Below are 18,754 nucleotides of genomic sequence, written 5' to 3'. Positions count from 1 at the left end.
CGAAAGGAGTGTGGGTTTAAAATATGTTGTTAATATGCATATCCTCCATAGTGAAAGAAAATAATTACCACGTCAATATGCGATGTATGTCACGAATATAACACGATATAAGTAACTGTGTCTCGCGAGCGTAAGTAAAAATCAGAATATGCTAAGCATAATCAAGTGTATGTTTTCGGTTGTATCGTCGATTAGAAAAGTTTTCAATAATAACGGTATAGTTATATAATTCTTCCCGTGATAAACTTGTCAGAGGCTTACTAATAGTTAAAGTACGAGAAATGAAGCCGCGAAAATGAATTTTAAGTCTTCCTCACTGAAAACAAACTTCGCCTCTGTTTTTCAGCATGTTTTTCAGATAAATAGTTTGATTGCTAAACCTGCTGCCCCTTAATAGGATCTGGTGAAACTTAACTGGCAGCTAACCTCGTGATATGGTGGTTTGCTCTGTTGTCTACAGACACGAAGGTTCCAGGTTCAATCCCCGATAACCGTGATAACTGTGATGTAACAATGTTTACCCGCTTTCGTGAGGTCAAATGAGAAGCTGTTTAATAAATTATGCATCAAAAATTAACACTCAAGCCGCTGAAGTGGTGACAAGTCAAAAACTATCTCTAGCGTATGTAATGTGGTCAAGGAGGATGCAGTTGACGTAGCTATTACTCAGTAAATCTTAAATACGAAGTTATGATGTCTGGAACAGACTAACGCTGAAACAGAAGTACGGCAAATACTAGTAACATTGAAAAGCGCAACTTCTATACACAATCTAGTTATCGGTAAGAAAAAAAAGTCAAGAAAAAAGGCAGTAGGACTGTTCTAGAGTGACTGACTTCTGTCTTTCCTTCCGGTCGTTTTCTGACGAAGTTCTTATGCTACCGATAACCTGGTAGATATCGTCAATGAAATTCGCCGACATAGACTGCATTTGCGTGCAAGACTGTATTTGAGTAAATATCGTGTATTAACTGGATTGGTGGACCGTAATAGTAGGGACAAGTAATGTCCGTAAGTTAAAATTTTCGAATGTTCGTGGAAATGTCAAACAGGCACGTCCGGTGTTAAGAAATTTGTCGTCGGATAACTTTCTGGCAGTCCAGTGGCATATGCTGCAAGCAGCACTGTCCTATGGTTACGGACGTCACAGACGTAACAGATATCTCAGCCTGTACAGGAAGCGAGGGTCTAGAAGCGATGCTGACGTCCTGTAGTATCTGCTGAGGGTCCCTTGCGTCAATGCGGCTTCTTACGTGGTTCTCAGCGAGGCAAGTTGCGCGAAGAAATCTGTCGTAATGGCCACGCCGGAAAAAGACCAGCGCCTTGCGTACCCTGATAAACTACTCCCTAGTCTCGACAGGCTTTGGTGAATCTTGCGTAGTGCCTACATACACCGCTATCGCTGCGAGCCCAACTTCCGCAAGTGTTAGTTTCACTTCGGCGCAAAGGAACATTACTGGCCCCGTCTATATCTTCGATGTTACAAGTACTGTGTGGCATTGGCTATGGTTAGTGCATTAGTTAGTTAATTGCAGTCCGCGGCTCGTGGTCTTGCGGTAGCGTTCTCGCTTCCCGCGCACGGGGTCCCGGGTTCGATTCCCGGCGGGGTCAGGGATTTTCTCGGCCTCGAGATGACTGGATGTTGTGTGTCTTTCATCATCATCTCATCCTCATTCACTCCCAAGTCGCCGTAGTGGCGTTAAAGAGCGGCGGCCGAACCGCCCCCCGAGGGGTCTCCCGGCCACCAATGCCATACGCTCATTATTAGTTATTTGTGTATGCAAACATGGTTCGGAGTAAATTACATCCTTTCAGCCAGTAAAGATGAGAAAATAAATTATATATTCTTCTTCTTCTTCTTCTTCACTTTACGGCATCGGCTAATAGCCCGTTCAGTCTTCGTTGCAGCCATCTATTCTTCGGTCGTCCCACATCTCTCTTTCCTATTGGTTTATAACTGATTCTGTACTTAACTAATCTGTCTTCCCTCATTCTGTTGAGATGCTTTTTTTTTTTTTTTTTTTCATTTTATGCATCCTTGCTCTGTTTTCCATTTGAACAGTACATAATAATAGTGCTTGGTATTTGATCTCTGAAAAAGGTACGTTTGTTCCTGTACAGTAACTACAAACCTGTTCTTCAGGGCTTCAATTGGAATCATTACATAGGGTGTCCCACAAGAAATGGTCGATATTCAGGGATGTGGCAGGAACGATAATTCGAAGCGAACAAGTCTTTAAACATAGGCTCTAAAATGCATAGCTCAAATGCTGTGAGCACGTCTTCGATACTGTGCAACAAATCACTTCAACTGCTAGCTCTTTGCCCTCCACGTTTTCGGGGGAGGTAGCATGGACTATAACAAAAAAAATTGTCCAGTAGAAATGGGCTTCAAGACGCATACCTTAAGAGGTAAGAGGACTTGTTCATCTGCGCTACTGTGAAATACCTCTCTTCCGCTGAATGCGTTCCCGTAACTCTTTAGATATGCATTTTAGATGCCATGTTCACTAGAAATTTTTTCTTGTTTTGTTCCATACTAATCCCTTCCAAAATAGAGCGTGCATAGCAGAGATTTGTTTCACTGTATCGGAGATGAGGAATTGTTCATATATCTTAAGCTGTACATTTTAGAGTCCACGTTTGATAGACATTTTTGCTTCGAATGATCGTTTCTGTCATATCCTGAACATTGCCCATCCCTCCTGGGACACCCTATATAACAATATAGAACTGCTGTTTATGCCTTCACAAAATCAATATAAAGAATAAGGTGCATGACACTGTTCAACTTCTTCGTTTAAGGCGAATCGGGTCATAAATCCGGCGAATAGAGTCAGCACAAAAAAAAAAATTATGTCTCATTAAAATAACAACACATTTCACTCTAACGGACATTTTCTTCTTCAATGTAATAACACACTCCTGATGGTAACATTCTCTGCCCTTGCCTTGACACTCAATAGTCACCAAGTTTTGCCGGTACTGGATCAGCGTATTTAATCTAGCTGAGTTCACAAGATGCGTCGTTATCTTCATCTGTTTAATCAGAGGATTCTTTGGAATCTGACATACATGATTCATCCTGTGGGTGTAGTCTCTTCTTAATCTGAAGTTCGCCGGCCGGAGTGGCCGAGCGATTCTAGGCGCTTCAGTCTGGAACCGCGCGACCGCTACGGCCGCAGGTTCGAATCCTGCCTCGGGCATGGATGTGTGTGATGTCCTTAGGTCAGTTAGGTTTAAGTAGTTCTAAGTTCTAGGGGACTGATGACCTCAGATGTTAAGTCTCATAGTGCTCAGAGCCATTTGAACCATTTTTAATCTGACGTTCCCTCGATCTGCCGGACTGAGAAGACTTCCTCTTTCATTTAACAATTTTATGGGGATGTAAAAAGGAGTTCTTTCTGTTTCCTGGCTCAAAACTTTGGTATAGACTTCTTTGGAAACGACAAGTCGTGGGATTAAACAGAAGAATTTGGCGTGCCATTGGTGTCGTGAACTGGACTAGTCGTATGGGGATACAAGCTGAAGCACATTTTCCTTTGCTGTGTTTTCTTGGTTCGACGTACTGCGTTTTCACTCAATGGAAAATCGGCTGTTCAACAGAATCAATTTTGAGCGATCGCTGGGGTTGTCCTTTTCATCCACGTTGCTTTGAAAGTGAGATTTTTTATCTTTCGTCTCCTTTGGCCAATCTTACTCCTAATTAAATAATATTTGACCAACTTCCATCTTTCCTGGATAATCTTTTTCACTCTATAGTTGTCTTGAAGAGAGTAATGTCTGACCTCAAATAATTCTTCTGTCCACAAATTTTCTTTTATATTTTGCCAAGTGTAATAGAGAACAAAAAGAAAATAAATATTTCAATACATTGACATAAAAAGTATTGACTCTCTTCACCCGCTTTGTACTAACTCGATTCGCCGGAAGTATAAAACAATTTTTCCTGTAGTTGGTAGTCCTGCGAAACCATATTAACGCGCCGATAACAGCACCATCACATCTGCAGTATATGAACTTGTTGTACAATGACTACCTTACAGATCATTAAAATAATTACCGTATCACAGATACATAAATTTTAATCCAAAATTATTTTACAAAATAGAATGTTTTCAGAAGTCAAGAGAAACAGCACAGTTCTCCACAAACACACTTAGCAAGTCTTCTACTTTCCAACGTATACCCTGAGTTCCAACAGTCACCGCCAGGTGGCAACACTTTCTTTACCACTTCGTATGTCGCAGTCAGGAGGAAATTTCTAGAATGTAACCGATTTACCTCCCGACCTGATTCGGCCGACCGTACCCTATAGAAGAATCATTTTCGAAGCTACCAGCTCGCCATTCACGAGAATGGTTTTAGGGAAACCACGGAATGTCCAAACCTATATAGTCGCACATTGATGTGAAACCCAGATAGCGACCTCGACCGTGGAAGAATGTTTCGCTGAAATGATTTAAATAATAAAACACATTTTTTAAATACATAGTACGACATGTTTCAGGACTTTCTTCCCGTTTTCAAGTGATGTGGGATGTCCACGTGCGTGTTGTTCTGCGACATTTCATTCATCACAAACGATGTTATGCGAAAGTCGCTGGAACTAACTGATCCGAATGAGAGATTTTTTTATTTGACGTTTGCAGAGAACGAAAGATATCGCTCACTCCCCTGATCGTGTACGTGGCTGCGCTACAGCAAATAAGACGCTGAATAAATTCAACTTTAACGGGTTTAACATAAACGCAGCAGCTGTGCTACGAAAATTTCCACCGATCGTTAGGGAAGCGCATTGATTGCAACACCGGAAACCGCACAGAGCGGGGTGGGAGCTGTTTTCCGGGACGCGTGGGCGTGGGACTGATGGGCGCAGTGCGGAAGACGAGCGTCGCAAACAGCTGACAGGCGGCTGTGGAGGACGGCCGGAGGCGCAGCGAACCGAAGCGAAGCTACGCCGAGCGACATGACGGTTCCCGCCCCTGCCGGCAGCAAAAGCCGTTCGTTACTGGCCACAGCGCGATTTCATTGAAACAGCGGTCTGTTGACCATTCTGGGGTCTCCTGCGAAAGGCGAGTGACGTCATAGTGGTGACTGATGCGTCGCTATTAGCTCCCGTCTTCCGTTCCCCACCGTTTCGACTACTCATTGGGTAATGGGATGTACATTACGGCAATGACTGGCAACTCCGAATCTGGTTTTCAACAGCTTGCCGGATCTGTCGTGTCTCAATCGAAAGTAGCGGTAAAAGCCATCTCCGTGGACGAGCCGTTACGCGCATCGCCTCTTTCCGATTCGTCCAACTGGGCAGAATGCTTCTTTATGTAAAGGTCTTACTGTATTTCCTTTCCTGAAGTAAGGAGCTGGCTACCAATCAAGTATTCGTCTAAATAGGGGTGCCAAGGTCGCTCTCTAAGTTCTTAACGCCCCTGAAACGATCAAACAATTTGTCAAATGTCACTATGCTTGCCAAATATTTGACAGTGTACGGTGCTGTTTGACGTATTTGTCAAACATAGAGCGTGTTTGTCAGAAATATTGAATGACGGAAAATTTGACAAGACAGAGAACGGTGTTTGCGTCGATGTTGCATATGTTTAATGAAAAATAGTTTTATTACGATTTCTCTCACTGTATCGTGAGTTTTCCACAACTGTGGAAACTACGATCAAGGATAAAAACAAAATAGCACTGGCAATTACCGAAATGGTAGATGTGTCACATCTTTCCCAGCCATACATTACGCAGGAAGAGCTGAAGTTTAAATCAATATTCTAGGCGCAATGTACAAGCTTCAGTGCAGTAAAATAAAAATAAAAAGATAGTAGAAACATTTTTGGAAGGTGACTATCAACAACCGTCAAGTAATGTATAAAATACATGTTTGACTATCAGCTGCTTTTATTTTAAAGCCAAATATCAATCGGTTTCAGTCATGGACCATCTTCACGGCTAAGTGTTAAAATGGTTTAAGCCACGACATTAATTTTGTCATTACTACCTATAATGCAGAGCATGTCATGACTATCAATATACGACACAGGTTAGAAGCAAATATACTAATATCAAGTGTACACACAGCAGTACAAAAAAATGGTTCTAAGGGCTCTGAGCACTATGGGACTTAACTTCTGAGGTCACCAGTCCCCTAGAACTTAGAACTACTTAAACCTAACCAACCTAAGGACATCACACACTCCCATGCCCGAGGCAGGATTCGAACCTGCGACCGTAGCGGTCGCGCGGTTCCAGACTGTAGCGCCTAGAACCGCTTGGCCACTTCGGCCGGCTTAGCACAATGACAATTTTTGATAGTCAGTAATCATGTAACAGTTTTCAGCCGACGTCTGCCACCTTCAGATGTACAATCCTACAGCCGAGAACAAGAATGAAACACTCGATGATTTGGTTATCGATTGTCCGAAACTGTAATTGTGCCACAGAATTCCCAAGAAATAAATTATGAAACTTTTTTCCTGGAAGATGATCTTCATGGCGCCAAATCGTCACCTTAGCCTGGGACGAGGATTCGCACGTACGCCTACATACTACAGACGTTAACAGCGCATGTACGCCGTCGGTGCTCGGCTTATGGTTCAAATGGTTCAAATGGCTCTGAGCACTATGGGACTTAACATCTTTGGTCATAAGTCCCCTAGAACTTAGAACTACTTAAACCTAACTAACCTAATGACATCACACAACACCCAGTCATCACGAGGCAGAGAAAATCCCTGACGCCGCCGGGAATCGAACCCGGGAACCCGGGCGCGGGAAGCGAGAACGCTACCGCACGACCACGAGCTGCGGACCCTCGGCTTATATGAATTTGAAGTGTTTTCGTGTTTCAGCTGTTTGTTCATTACGCTCTTGAAGTAAGGCATCTCAAAAGCACTTCCAGGTTGACGGGTGTATTACATCCACGGCTGTCTATTTTCGGCGGAGAAAATTGGTTCAGATAGCTCTGAGCACTATGTGACTTAACATCTGAGGTCATAAGTCCCCTAGACTTAAGAACTACTTAAACCTAACTAACCTAAGGACATTACACAAATCCATGCCCGAGGCAGGATTCGAACCTGCGACCGTAGTGGCAGCGCGGTTCCGGACTGAAGCGCCTAGAGCCGTGCGGCCACAGAGGCCGGCTTCGGCGGACACATGGCTTAGAATCACTTCTACTCCTTCCAAGTTAGCACTCAAATGTGCCGTTGTGCAGATAGGTTCTACACAAAGCAGACGCAGTTTCAGAACTTATAGTACCTGCTTAAAAGTTGCAAAGCTTATGAATATAAATATGTTACAGAATATGGGAATTAGTTACGTGATAGCAAAAGAAAAGAGAGAGAGAGAGAGAGAGAGAGAAAGTTATGAACCACAGGAAGGTGCTACGGTGATTCGGAAATAGGTACCTGTAAGAAAAAGAAAAAGAAAAAAAAAGAGAAACAAACTAAAGAAAGATAGAGAGGAGTGGAGATAAAACTACATTGTGTCACTACTTGGAAACGACTATCTGACAAGCCGCTTATCTCAGTACGGCTACAATTGTTCTCACTGCCATCTGTATGGAGATAAGAGCCCATACAGAATACTGAGAAGCACAAAATGCTACTCCACGAACCTCCTCCTCATGGATACATTTTCACTTTATCCCTAAAAAGGCCGTTTACTGATACGCAAGGACAGATGAAAGAAATACCGAATTATAGTCTCCGCTCACAGCTGAAGCAGACAGAGTGATCCTGTTTGATGTTTCTCAAAAGTCGCGAGTGAAGCGACGTATTTCGCGAGAAGCGAGCGACGTTGCGGACTGGTCTCGAATTCGTGAGAACCGTCTACACTGCGTTCTCGTCATTACGGTTCTATGTTTTCACAAATAACTTCAGGCGAATGCTTGGAGAGGCACTACACACATTCAGTCCCCTGCTTCACCGATCCGAACTAATGGTCCATCTCTGATGCACAGAAAACCCACGAAACAATAAGCTTTAATCTTGCTCTCTTCTGGCGACCCATTACGCCGATCAGAGGCCTTTCTGCCATCAGTTCGTAATGTTTGGAAATCACACTGAGCTGCTTTCAGTGACGTCATAGCAAGCGCCAGCAAAATTAGCAGTGCTTATACCTTCTGAAAAGGATATAAATTCACGCAAAATCTCACATAAAACTTAAATACACAGGTAGGGCATGCATTTCTGTAAATAAAAATTATATTTTATAATTACTGGAGCTTTCCATTATGCATTTCCTGTCCGATATTTCTACAGAACGTCATAACTAGACAGTGTCACAAAATAGAAAACGAGACGAACCGAGGTTAAGTGTCTCAACGATGGCAGGAGAGTTCGATGGAAGTATTCATAATAAAAATAAAAAGACATCTCGTCTGTTTTTCAAGGATAATTAGAACTTATTTTCAAACCGCATGGATTCAGATTTATTTGCTTATTTCTCCATTGATATACTACGCCGGCCGGTGTGGCCCTGCGGTTCTAGGCCCTTCGGTCTGGAACCGCAGACCTCTACGGTCACAGGTTCGAATCCTGCCTCGGGCATGGATGTGTGTGATGTCCTTAGATTAGTTAGGTTTAAGTAGTTCTAAGTCCTAGGGGACTTATGACCTCAGAAGTTAAGTCCCATAGTGCTCAGAGCCATTTTTTTTGACATACTACTCCTGGCAGCAAGGCATTACGATTACTTGTTTTTCCTCGTTCTGGTAGATGTTTCACTGGCAGCACGATCCAAGTCACATATTATTCGTTCTTAAGATCTACATCTTTTTTTGTTCACATACATAAACTGAATAACACAATGTATTTTCCGCTTAGGAAGGGGAGTGGAAGTAGCTACAATGACCCGCCCGATTTCTTTGCATTCATATATCGATGGCAGGCACTGAAAACATCGTAACTCCATCTGTCTGTGAAAAGCCTGAATTCGAGTATCTCCTTCATCAAAGTGAGATTTGAAAGTGCATGTATTTCTCTAATCTGTCAATAACTAGGCTTCTACTATATAGTTACACATGTACCACTTTCTATATTTTTTTAAGAATCCGTTTCTGCTTCTCCTGTAAAATTTAGCAAAATTAGTTACAAGCTCTTCATTGCCTACCATCGATAGATACGAATGCAAAGAAATCAGGTGATTCATTGTAGCTACTTCCACACCCCTTACTACGCGGAAAATACAGTTGGAATTTTTTTTCTGGATGCCTTGCATTATTCAGTTTATGTGTGCGGACAACGAAAGATCTAGATTTTAAGAGCGAATAACGTGTGGCTCGGATCGTGCTGCCAGTGAAAGATCTTCCAGAATGGTGAAAAACATATGACCGTAATGTCTTGATCCCAGGACCAGTATGTAAGTACAGTGATGGACGTTGTCAGGAGGGTTAAGCAAATAAACCTGACGGCATGCGGTTTTTACACTTTTTTCTGTCAAAGTTGAGAAACTTGACTCAAATATTCGACGTTCCCATCTGTATTACACTCAAAATACGAGGACATAGATGTTTACGTTGATGATAGTGTTTTGGACGTGGCTAAGTGAATAAACATCATAATACAAATCAGAAAGGTTGGATGATTCGTTCTCAGTCGGACCTGGGCTTCTTATTTTTCGCAGTGATGGGTGTAAGTAAAAAACGCCGTGCTGCATCGTTCATCGGAGTCCTCGTTACGCTGTAATCCACCCTATAACTGCCTGAGTTAGCCAGGTCTCAGCTCGGAGGAAGGTAAGGGCGTAAAGCGACAAAAAGGACCGTGCGCGGAGAAGCGCTCTGCTGTGCAAACAAAACTTCAAGCTGAGGAAAACTTTTGTTTTTCGGATTATTGGGCCAGTAGGAAAATAATGGTTCAAGTGGTTCAAATGGCTCTAAGCACTATGGGACTTAACATCTGAGGTCAGCAGTCCCCTAGACTTAGAACTACTTAAACCTAACTTAACCTAAGGACATCACGCATATCCATGCCCGAAGCAGGATTCGAACCTGCGACTGTAGCAGCAGAGCGATTCCGGACTGAAGCCCCTAGAACCGCTCGGCCACAACGGCCGGCGAAAAAAAATGGAATTTCGTACAACTTTAATGTCAACTATCACAATACATTCCAGAATATTTATAGTTTTCAGTAAACTGTTATTTTTAACCCGTCATTTATGAGTTATGCAGATACGTGAAGCATAGTGATCATGATACGCAACGCATTGCTGTTATGTCGTTCCTCTCCTTCCAAGCCTTCAGTGTGCCTTACGAGTGGCCATTGTTTGTAACATAAGTGCTACATTCAGTGTCGACTAGGAATTATTTGAGCTTTCTGGCGTATGTTAACGGTGAGCACACAAGCTTGAAAACAGATTGCAACTTACTTGGATAATGTTTTCATTCTTAAAACACGTTGAGGCTGTGGATAATGCAGAAAAACAATATTTTAAAAGGGTTTTTAAACTGACTTTCCCAGTCAGTTACAGGTGGGTCTACAGTTTTAACGTCAACACCGAACCACCGTTGGCGTTTTTTGCACCAATAATTCGCTGCCACACATGAAAGAAGTGTCAGGAAAAAAAAAAAAAAAATACAGATGCGACTGATAATTGAAGTCCGACTCTTTTCGATTAGCTGTCTGATTTTTCCTCGCCGAAGTGGAGGACCACGGCGTAAAATAATATGCGTCACTTTCTACTTACCCGTTTGACGCAACTGCACGTAGCTGATCGAGCAGTCGTATTTTTATTACGGCCACCAACTTTTTCACAGAGACGCAGCTCTTTATGGGTGGGATTGCACATTGTGGACGCTTAGATTGATTACCAGTAGGGCCAACAGGAATTAAATTGGATTCTTGCACAGTCATCAGCGAAGCGCCGATCCGAACTTAAATCCCTGCGGATAAGAAGTTATCGTCCCGTAGGTAAGAGCGACAAAAACACGCAAACGCACTTCCTGTATCCACAGCTGCCGGCAGTTCGATATTTCGTAGTACGACGCTCACGAAATACCGCACTCTTTCATTCTCGTATCCAGACTGCCGACGGAAGAGCGCACTTTTTATCAGCGTCTTCTCCGGGGAAGCACCGAAAGATTACTCTGCTCTAAAAGCGTTCTGCTTCTTGTCACTAAACGATTAAATGGAATCACAAAGAGGCACCGTCCAGAGCCAAAGTGAGAAAAGCGCCAACAGGACATCAGTTAATCTCATTATGGGAATAACAGGTTGTTATTTGTTTGTTAAACGGAGGCAGAGTGCTGCTTCGCACGAACGCATCCTCGTAGAGAACGATTGCTTGCCTGTGAGGTGGTTTTCTCATTCGGAGTTAGATCTCGCATTACGACCAACGAGATTATTGCGGTGGTGTTCGCGTGCAAAATGTCTGTGCTACGAGCGGTGCCATTTCATTAATCAACAGCGAGATTTCGGAAATTTTGCCTTATCCACCGTCAAGAATGGTCGCGGCACATAGAAAGTACTGCAAGCAGACCGTAGGACCATAAAAGAAGAGGTAGGCACACTCTGGTACACACGAACTACTGAGGTATACCGATTCTTTTAGGTGAAAATATTCTCATAACCCGAACATTTTTCGTGTGCTCGGTCACTGAAGGACATAAAAACCGATTAGAGGTCTGTACTTCTAATATAGGATTTTATCTGGAAAACACTATTTTTACCAAACACAGTTTTTTTTCTCAATTTTGAGATAAGCCATCAACAGAGATCTATGACAGTGACATGTCAATGACTGTCTGTTTTCCTTCATTCTAGTATATTATCAGGCCTCAAACGCACATTTGTGCGTAAGATTTTTGATTTCCTTCTTACTGCATTCTTTTCATTTTATCGTACGGATTCTTTTTATGATGTCTTGAACCGAACCGCGCTTATAGCACTGCAATGATATAAATGAAAATCCGGACAGAATATTATATTAATAAGACGTAACTGTATGTTTGAATTTCTAAGGCTCTGAGCACTATGGGACTTAAACATCTATGGTCATCAGTCCCCTAGAACTTAGAACTACTTAAACCTAACTAACCTAAGGACATCACACAACACCCAGTCATCACGAGGCAGAGAAAATCCCTGACCCCGCCGGGAATCGAACCCGGGAACCCGGAATTCCTAAGGAACCAAACTGCAGAGGTCATCAGTCCCTAGACCTCTACACTACTTAAACTAACTTATGCTAAGAACAACGCGCACACACACACACACACACACACACACACACACACACATACACCCACACACACGCACACAGGGAGGACTTCCGGCGGGAGGGGTCGCGCAATCCGTGACATGACGCCTCAAACCGCCCGGCCACTCCGCGCGGCAATATGTAAGTGTTAAGACTGCAACTCAGAATATTTATTTCAAGACCTACACCCTAGAGTGATCAAACGACCAAATCTGGAGAAAGAGAAATATCATGGAAGCGAAACGAGATTTTCAGGAATATTTGTTTGTTGACAACTGTAAAGTAATTTAGTAGGAGCTCGTTTTGTTTTTAGTCTGCGTCCCACAAGATGACAAATGTACCAAAAAACGCAGAAAAATTATGCGGAATAGAGAGAAGTTTTTAGTCAGTTTGGCTCCTCTTCAGCGTCAAATATAGGCTAAAGCCGTATGTGGTTGCCTCAAATGCTGACCGCACTTGTTCTCCTTTTCTTAATAGAAGTGGTAGCGCTTCCTTTTTTGATTGACCCTAAATGTTTTCCATACTCGTGTACGGAGTGATATTAAATGCGACTTCTAAGAGACTGAAAACGGCTGAAGGCAAATAACCGATATTTCGGTCGCGTCTAGCATGAACAGCAATTTTTAACGTACGCTGTGAAAAAAGAGAGAGAGGGGGGAAGAAAGAGAGAGAGGTGGGGGAGAGAGAGGAGGTAGGGAGGGAAAGAGAGGTGGGGAGGGAGAGAGAGAGAGATGGTGAGAGATATGAAATAGGCGATGACATTCACCCACACACTTGGTACTTGGAAAGCCCTGAGGCAAATGTCAGGTATCCCAGCGAAGCGGGCTGTATTCTTGTGTGTGCGGTTTGTTGTTTCAACACATTCGGAGCAGTATCACCGCTGCTTCGTCGTCACCGGACCCGGATTTCGTCGCCGACAATGAGTTTCGCAAATTCTAGCAGCGCGTTTACACATGGCGCTGCGAGCCGTCGCCGATGTCTCCTCTACTTTCAAGAACGTTTTTAGTCACTTCGCACAAGTTCTCGTTGAGGAATGACGAGACACAATTCAGTCGAAACCGAACAGCTCCTCGGCACGGTTGCGTGTTGCTTCATTTCCTCTATGGCCTCCTGTTCGTACTGTCCCGCACACGCCTTTGAGTTCCCTTCTAGGAAGTGCCTGAGCTGCTCACAGCTGTCTGTGTAATTTCGTTCCGCGAAAGCCATTAGTGAGGCTCACTGTATGAAAAATGTCCGTTATAAGGTGAAATCGTGCGACGGTGGCGAACAAGCCCCACTCCTCCCCATCTGGCCGTCTCTCCCACCCACGTCTGATTCCAGTAGTCGACGTTTCCGTGTTCGAAATAAGATTTGATTATCTTTACGTAGTAGGCAGGATATTTTGATCGTAGCCCGGTTTATCTTGTTACCCTCTTTGACACTTCAGAAATTCGTACGATTGGACGACGGCAGAACAAAGACAACGGCCACACGCACTGAGCCCGCACTCCGTTCATGTCGTTACGATTTTATGTTTCCATTTATATTTACCGGCTGTGTGAGTCGTTGTCAGGAATTTCGTGTCTCCTCCGTAACGTTTATGCGTCTTCGTGTAACAGAAAAACAAAATTCTAGCGTTTATTGGTGGTACTTTATGTGGCTTCAAGAACAATACAGTAATTCTAATCCCAAAGAAAGCAGGTGTTGACAGATGTGAAAATTACCGAACTATCAGTTTAATAAGTCACAGCTGCAAAATACTAACGCGAATTCTTTACAGACGAATGGAAAAGCTGGTAGAAGCGGAGCTCGGGGAAGATCAGAAGATTTCCGTAGAAATATTGGAACACGTGAGGCAATACTGACCTTACGACTTATCTTAGAAGAAAGGTTACGGAAAGGAGAACCTACGTTTCTAGCATTTGTAGACTTAGAGAAAGATTTTGACAATGTTGACTGGAACACTCTCTTTCAAATTCTAAAGGTGGCAGGGGTAAAATACAGGGACCGAAAGGCTATTTACAATTTGTACAGAAACCAGATGGCAGTTATAAGAGTCGAGGGAAGCAGTGGTTGGGAAGGGAGTGAGACAGGGTTGTAGCCTCTCGGCGATGTTATTCAATCTCTATATTGAGCAAGCAGTAAAGGAAACAAAAGAAAAGTTAGGAGTAGGTATTAAAATCCATGAAGAAGAAATAAAAACTTTGAGGTTCGCCGATGAGATTGTAATTCTGTCAGAGACAGCAAAGGACTTGGAAGAGCAGTTGAACGGAATGGACAGTGTCTTGAAAGGTGGGTAAAAGATGAACATCAACAAAAGTAAAACGAGGATAAAGGAATGTAGTCGAATTAAGTCGGGTGATGCTGAGGGAATTAGATCAGGAAATGAGACACTTAAAGTAATAAAGGAGTTTTGCTATTTGAGGAGAAAATAACTGATGATCCTCGAAGTAGAGAGGATATAAAATGTAGACTAGCAATGGCAAGGAAAGCGTTCTGAAGAAGAGAAATTCGTTAACATTGAGTATTGATTTAAGTGTCAGGAAGTCGTTTCTGAAAGTATTTGTATGGAGTGTACCCATGTATGGAAGGGAAACATGGGCGATAAATGGTTTGGACAAGAAAAGAATGGAAGATTTCGAAATGTGGTGCTACAGAAGAATGATGAAGATTAGATGGGTAGATCACATAACTAATAAGGAGGTATTGAATAGAATTGAGGAGAAGAGGAGTTTGTGGCACAAGTTGACAAGAAGAAGGGACCGGTTGGTAGGATATGTTCTGAGGCATCAAGGGATCACCAATTTTAGTATTGGATGGCAGCGTGGAGGGTAAAAACCGTAGAGGGAGACCAAGAGATGAATACACTAAGCAGATTCAGAAGGATGTAGGTAGCAGTAAGTACTGGGAGATGAAGAAGCTTGCACAGGATAGAGTAGCATGGAGAGCTGCATGAAACCAGTCTCAGGACTGAAGACCACAACAAAAACAACATGTGGCTTGCTAGAGTTCTAGGTATGAAAAGGCAGACGCATGACATCAGCTGGCCTTCTACCAGCTACTCGTCAGAGAAACGAATCCTGGTGTCTCAGTACGTTCCTGTCCGCCCCTGGTAACTGAGTGGTCAGCGCGACGGAATGTCACACCTAACGGCACGGGTTCGATTCACGGCTGGATCTGAGATTTTCTTCGCTCAGGGACTGGGTGTTGTGTTGTCCCTATCATCATCATTTCATCCCCATCGACACGCAAGTTGCCGAAGTGGCGTCGACTCGAAAGACTTGCACCAGGCGAACGTTCTACTCGACGGGAGGCCCTAGCCACACTGCATTTACATTTATTTAGTAAGTTACTGATTACGGGTACGTGATGCTGACAACAGAAATGAAACGAATGTGTGGCAACTGAATTCCTGTCCGACTCAGATTAGCACTAGCTCCAGATTCTGATTTCAGTTCCTCCTTCTTCTAGTTCCTCTCCGTTTCGGATGATGCGTCACCATTATAACTATACCAGTTTTGCTTGTTTGAAAATGTTCCTCGCCCGTGTGTGATGTCCGTGTCCCAAAACTTCCAATCCAAAATGTTCTTCTTCGTCCTCCTCTTCTTTTTCCAGGTATGTTTCCTCGAATAACATACTGCAGCTGTGTATGCAAGTTCCCATTCCTCTCATTTCATGGTCTGGATATTGTTTCCTGCATTTCCTTCATTTTGTGGAGAATGTCGTTGCTAATAATTTTATCTGTCCGCGGCACTCTTAGCGTTATACCGTATAGTCACATCTCAAATGCCTCTAGTCTTTTTCCCGTCGTCTCGGTCAAAGTCCAGGTCTCATCTCTTTTGAAAACTATTTGAAATACGTAGCAACGTACAAATCTTCATTTTGTTTCAACTGAGAAGCGCTCGCTGTGGAACACATTAGTCACTTTACTAAACCCATCTTTGGCTTTCTCAATAGTGACTTCAATTTCCTGCGAGTTATGCCATTGATTGTTAATGTTATTTCCCAGATATGTGTATTTGTTTACTTGTTCAGTAAGTTTATCATTAATGTTTAGATGACAATTTGGTATGTCCCTCATGCTGATGACCATGATTTTGTTTTATTTGTGTTGATTCCTAGGCCATAACACTCATTACAAGTATATAAGGAGCCTTAATAAATGTGATGATCAGGTAAAATCTATATTACATCAAAAGAAATCCTAACGGACGTCTTATATACAGTGGGAAAGTACAGTACTTTCTCAATTGGAGACTCGTACCAAACAGAGCCATAAATGGAGAATTCCTGTTTCCGCCTAAATAATAAACTCCCTGGAAGAAAATCAAACATATAGTCTAAAAACGATACACCTACAATAAAACACCAGCGTTCCTGGGGATAGCCCTTGATAGAAGTCTATCTTTCAGAGAGCATCTAACAAAAACGGTCGAAAGCTGAAAACAAGAAACATCATCCAAGAGGTATGTGGTACAACCTCGGGAGCATCGGCACCCGTCCTGCGTTCTTCTGCTTTGGGTGCTGTTTTCTAGTCTCGTCAAACCATCCCCTACAGAATGGCTAAAAGTGCTAAGTCACATTCCACATCCTCAGCTAAGTTACACAGATGCTCTGACGAGCGAGTACAAAATGTTGGCGGATAGTAAAAATCTACTAAATGATGAAGAAATCAACAATGCAAACCATAAACTACTCCGATCTAGACGACCACCAACAAAAATAGCAAGGGTCACTGTGAAAGATGAGCTAAACCTTATCAACGCACCGACCCAAGAATGGACTGGACAACAAAATAAAACGTAATTAGAACCTAAAATGGCACATGTGCATATATTTCACGCTAATGGCATAAGCAACCATCCCCACTCCGAGATTGCGGAGAACCCTTGGCCATCAGATTAGTCACAGAAGAATGTCTCATGAGATCATACGATGGTGGTTCAAAAATGGCTCTAAGCATTATGGGACTTAACATCTGAGGTCATCAGTCGCCTAGACTTAGAACTACTTAAACCTAACTAACCTATGGACATCACACACATCCACGCCCGAGGCAGGATTCGAACCTGCGACCGTAGCAGTCGGCTACGATGGTGGGCCAGGAGACTTCCGGCTGGTGTCTCCACAGTTCTAGACGTTTGTTTATAAGGTATTACACTTTATATATTATACTATGCAGTATACGTATTTTTTTTTAATTTGTCAGAAAGGCACACGATAAACAGGCAAGCATTAGGGAAGGCTAATAGAAGGTTCTGAAAAGCCAAACCTTCTGTAAAGCTAATGGCTCACAAGACACTTGTGCAACCAAATGTAGAATATTTTTGCAGTTTACGGACATGTCTAGGCATAGCAACATGCATGGAACGACCTGAGTGACGCGCAGCCAGCATTTTGAACGGTCGGGTATACCCAGAACAAAATCTGAGAAATGCTCGGAGAACTTAAATGGAAATCTTCCGAAGAAAGGTGATGAAGTTCTCTCGAAACCGTGTTGGGTAAATGTGGAGAACATGTATTCGAAGCGGACAGTGGGATGGTTCTGCTGCCACCGACGTATACATCGCATAGTAACGTTAAGAACATGAGACAGATTAGAGTACGCATGGGGAATGTAAACAATGATTCCTCCCCCTCGCCAACCGCTGTCCCGTCAGTGCGCGAGTGAAACAGGACAGAAAATCGGCATTTCAGGTACTCCTCTGCAGGTGCAAACATAGGTTCCGAAGCAATGATCGTGTGAAACCCAGCTCGCTCTGTTCGTCCACGAGACGCAGAAATCACTAGGTATAGGCGCCGCGCTTGATGCGGTGTTCCTCGATTTATGGGAGGCATTCGATGCAGTTCTCCACTGCCGCATGGTGAACAAAGCATGAGCGCATGGAATACCAGACCGGTTGTCCGACTGGGTGGAAGAATTTCTAGCAAACAGAACAAAGCGCGTCACTCTGAACGGACAAAAGTCTTCATATGTAAAAGTATGTCCGGCTGTGTTCCAAGGGAGTGTTATAGAACCATTGCTTCTCACAATATATGCAGATGACCTTCCAGAGGAAGCTTTTTGCGGATCATGCTGTTGTATATAGAGAAGTCGCGACGGTACAAAATTGTAGCAAAATACGCTTGGTGCAGGAACTGGCAGTTGACCCTCAACATAAACAAATGTGACGTATTGAGAATATATACACGGGAAAAGCCTTTATTGTATAATTACAATATTGCTGAACAGTCACTGGGAGCAGTTACTTCCATTAAGTATCTAGGAGCATGTGCTTCGGAGTGATTTGCAGTACAAATGACTGCATGAAAGTAATCGCGACTAATGCAGTTTCCAGACTAAGATTCATTGGAAGAATCCCCTGGGAATGTAGCACATCAACAAAGAAAGTAGCTTACAAAACTCTCGTTCAACCGATACTTGAATATTATTCGTCACTATGGGATCTGTACCAGATAGGACTAAAACTAAACTCCTCCGGAACAGGCCGTGAAGGCCCAACGGTACCGACCGGCCGCCATGTCATCCTCAGCCCATAGGCGGCACTGGATGCGGATATGGAGGGGCATGTGGTCA

At 43.2% G+C, this 18,754-nt stretch overlaps 1 protein-coding gene across 3 annotated transcripts in view; it reads right to left on the bottom strand.

The window, feature by feature from the left end:
- Nucleotides 1-18,754, bottom strand: part of LOC126416221 (suppressor of cytokine signaling 2-like) — a 307,587-nt gene that overhangs the window by 20,046 nt on the left and 268,787 nt on the right. The window contains exon 1 of one of the 3 annotated variants that reach the window (XM_050083819.1): nucleotides 10,687-10,998. The exons of the other annotated variants lie outside the window; for them this stretch is intronic. Coding sequence (XP_049939776.1) covers nucleotides 10,687-10,788 — 102 coding nt within the window. The 5' untranslated portion in view covers nucleotides 10,789-10,998. Of the gene's footprint in view, nucleotides 1-10,686; nucleotides 10,999-18,754 lie in introns of those variants that run through there. 3 annotated transcript variants of the gene reach the window in all.

The sequence above is a fragment of the Schistocerca serialis genome, chromosome 8 (assembly GCF_023864345.2).
Source record: "Schistocerca serialis cubense isolate TAMUIC-IGC-003099 chromosome 8, iqSchSeri2.2, whole genome shotgun sequence".
Classification (NCBI taxonomy): domain Eukaryota; kingdom Metazoa; phylum Arthropoda; class Insecta; order Orthoptera; family Acrididae; genus Schistocerca; species Schistocerca serialis.
Note: the sequence above shows the minus strand (reverse complement) of the source record. Positions and strands in the feature narration are given on the sequence as shown.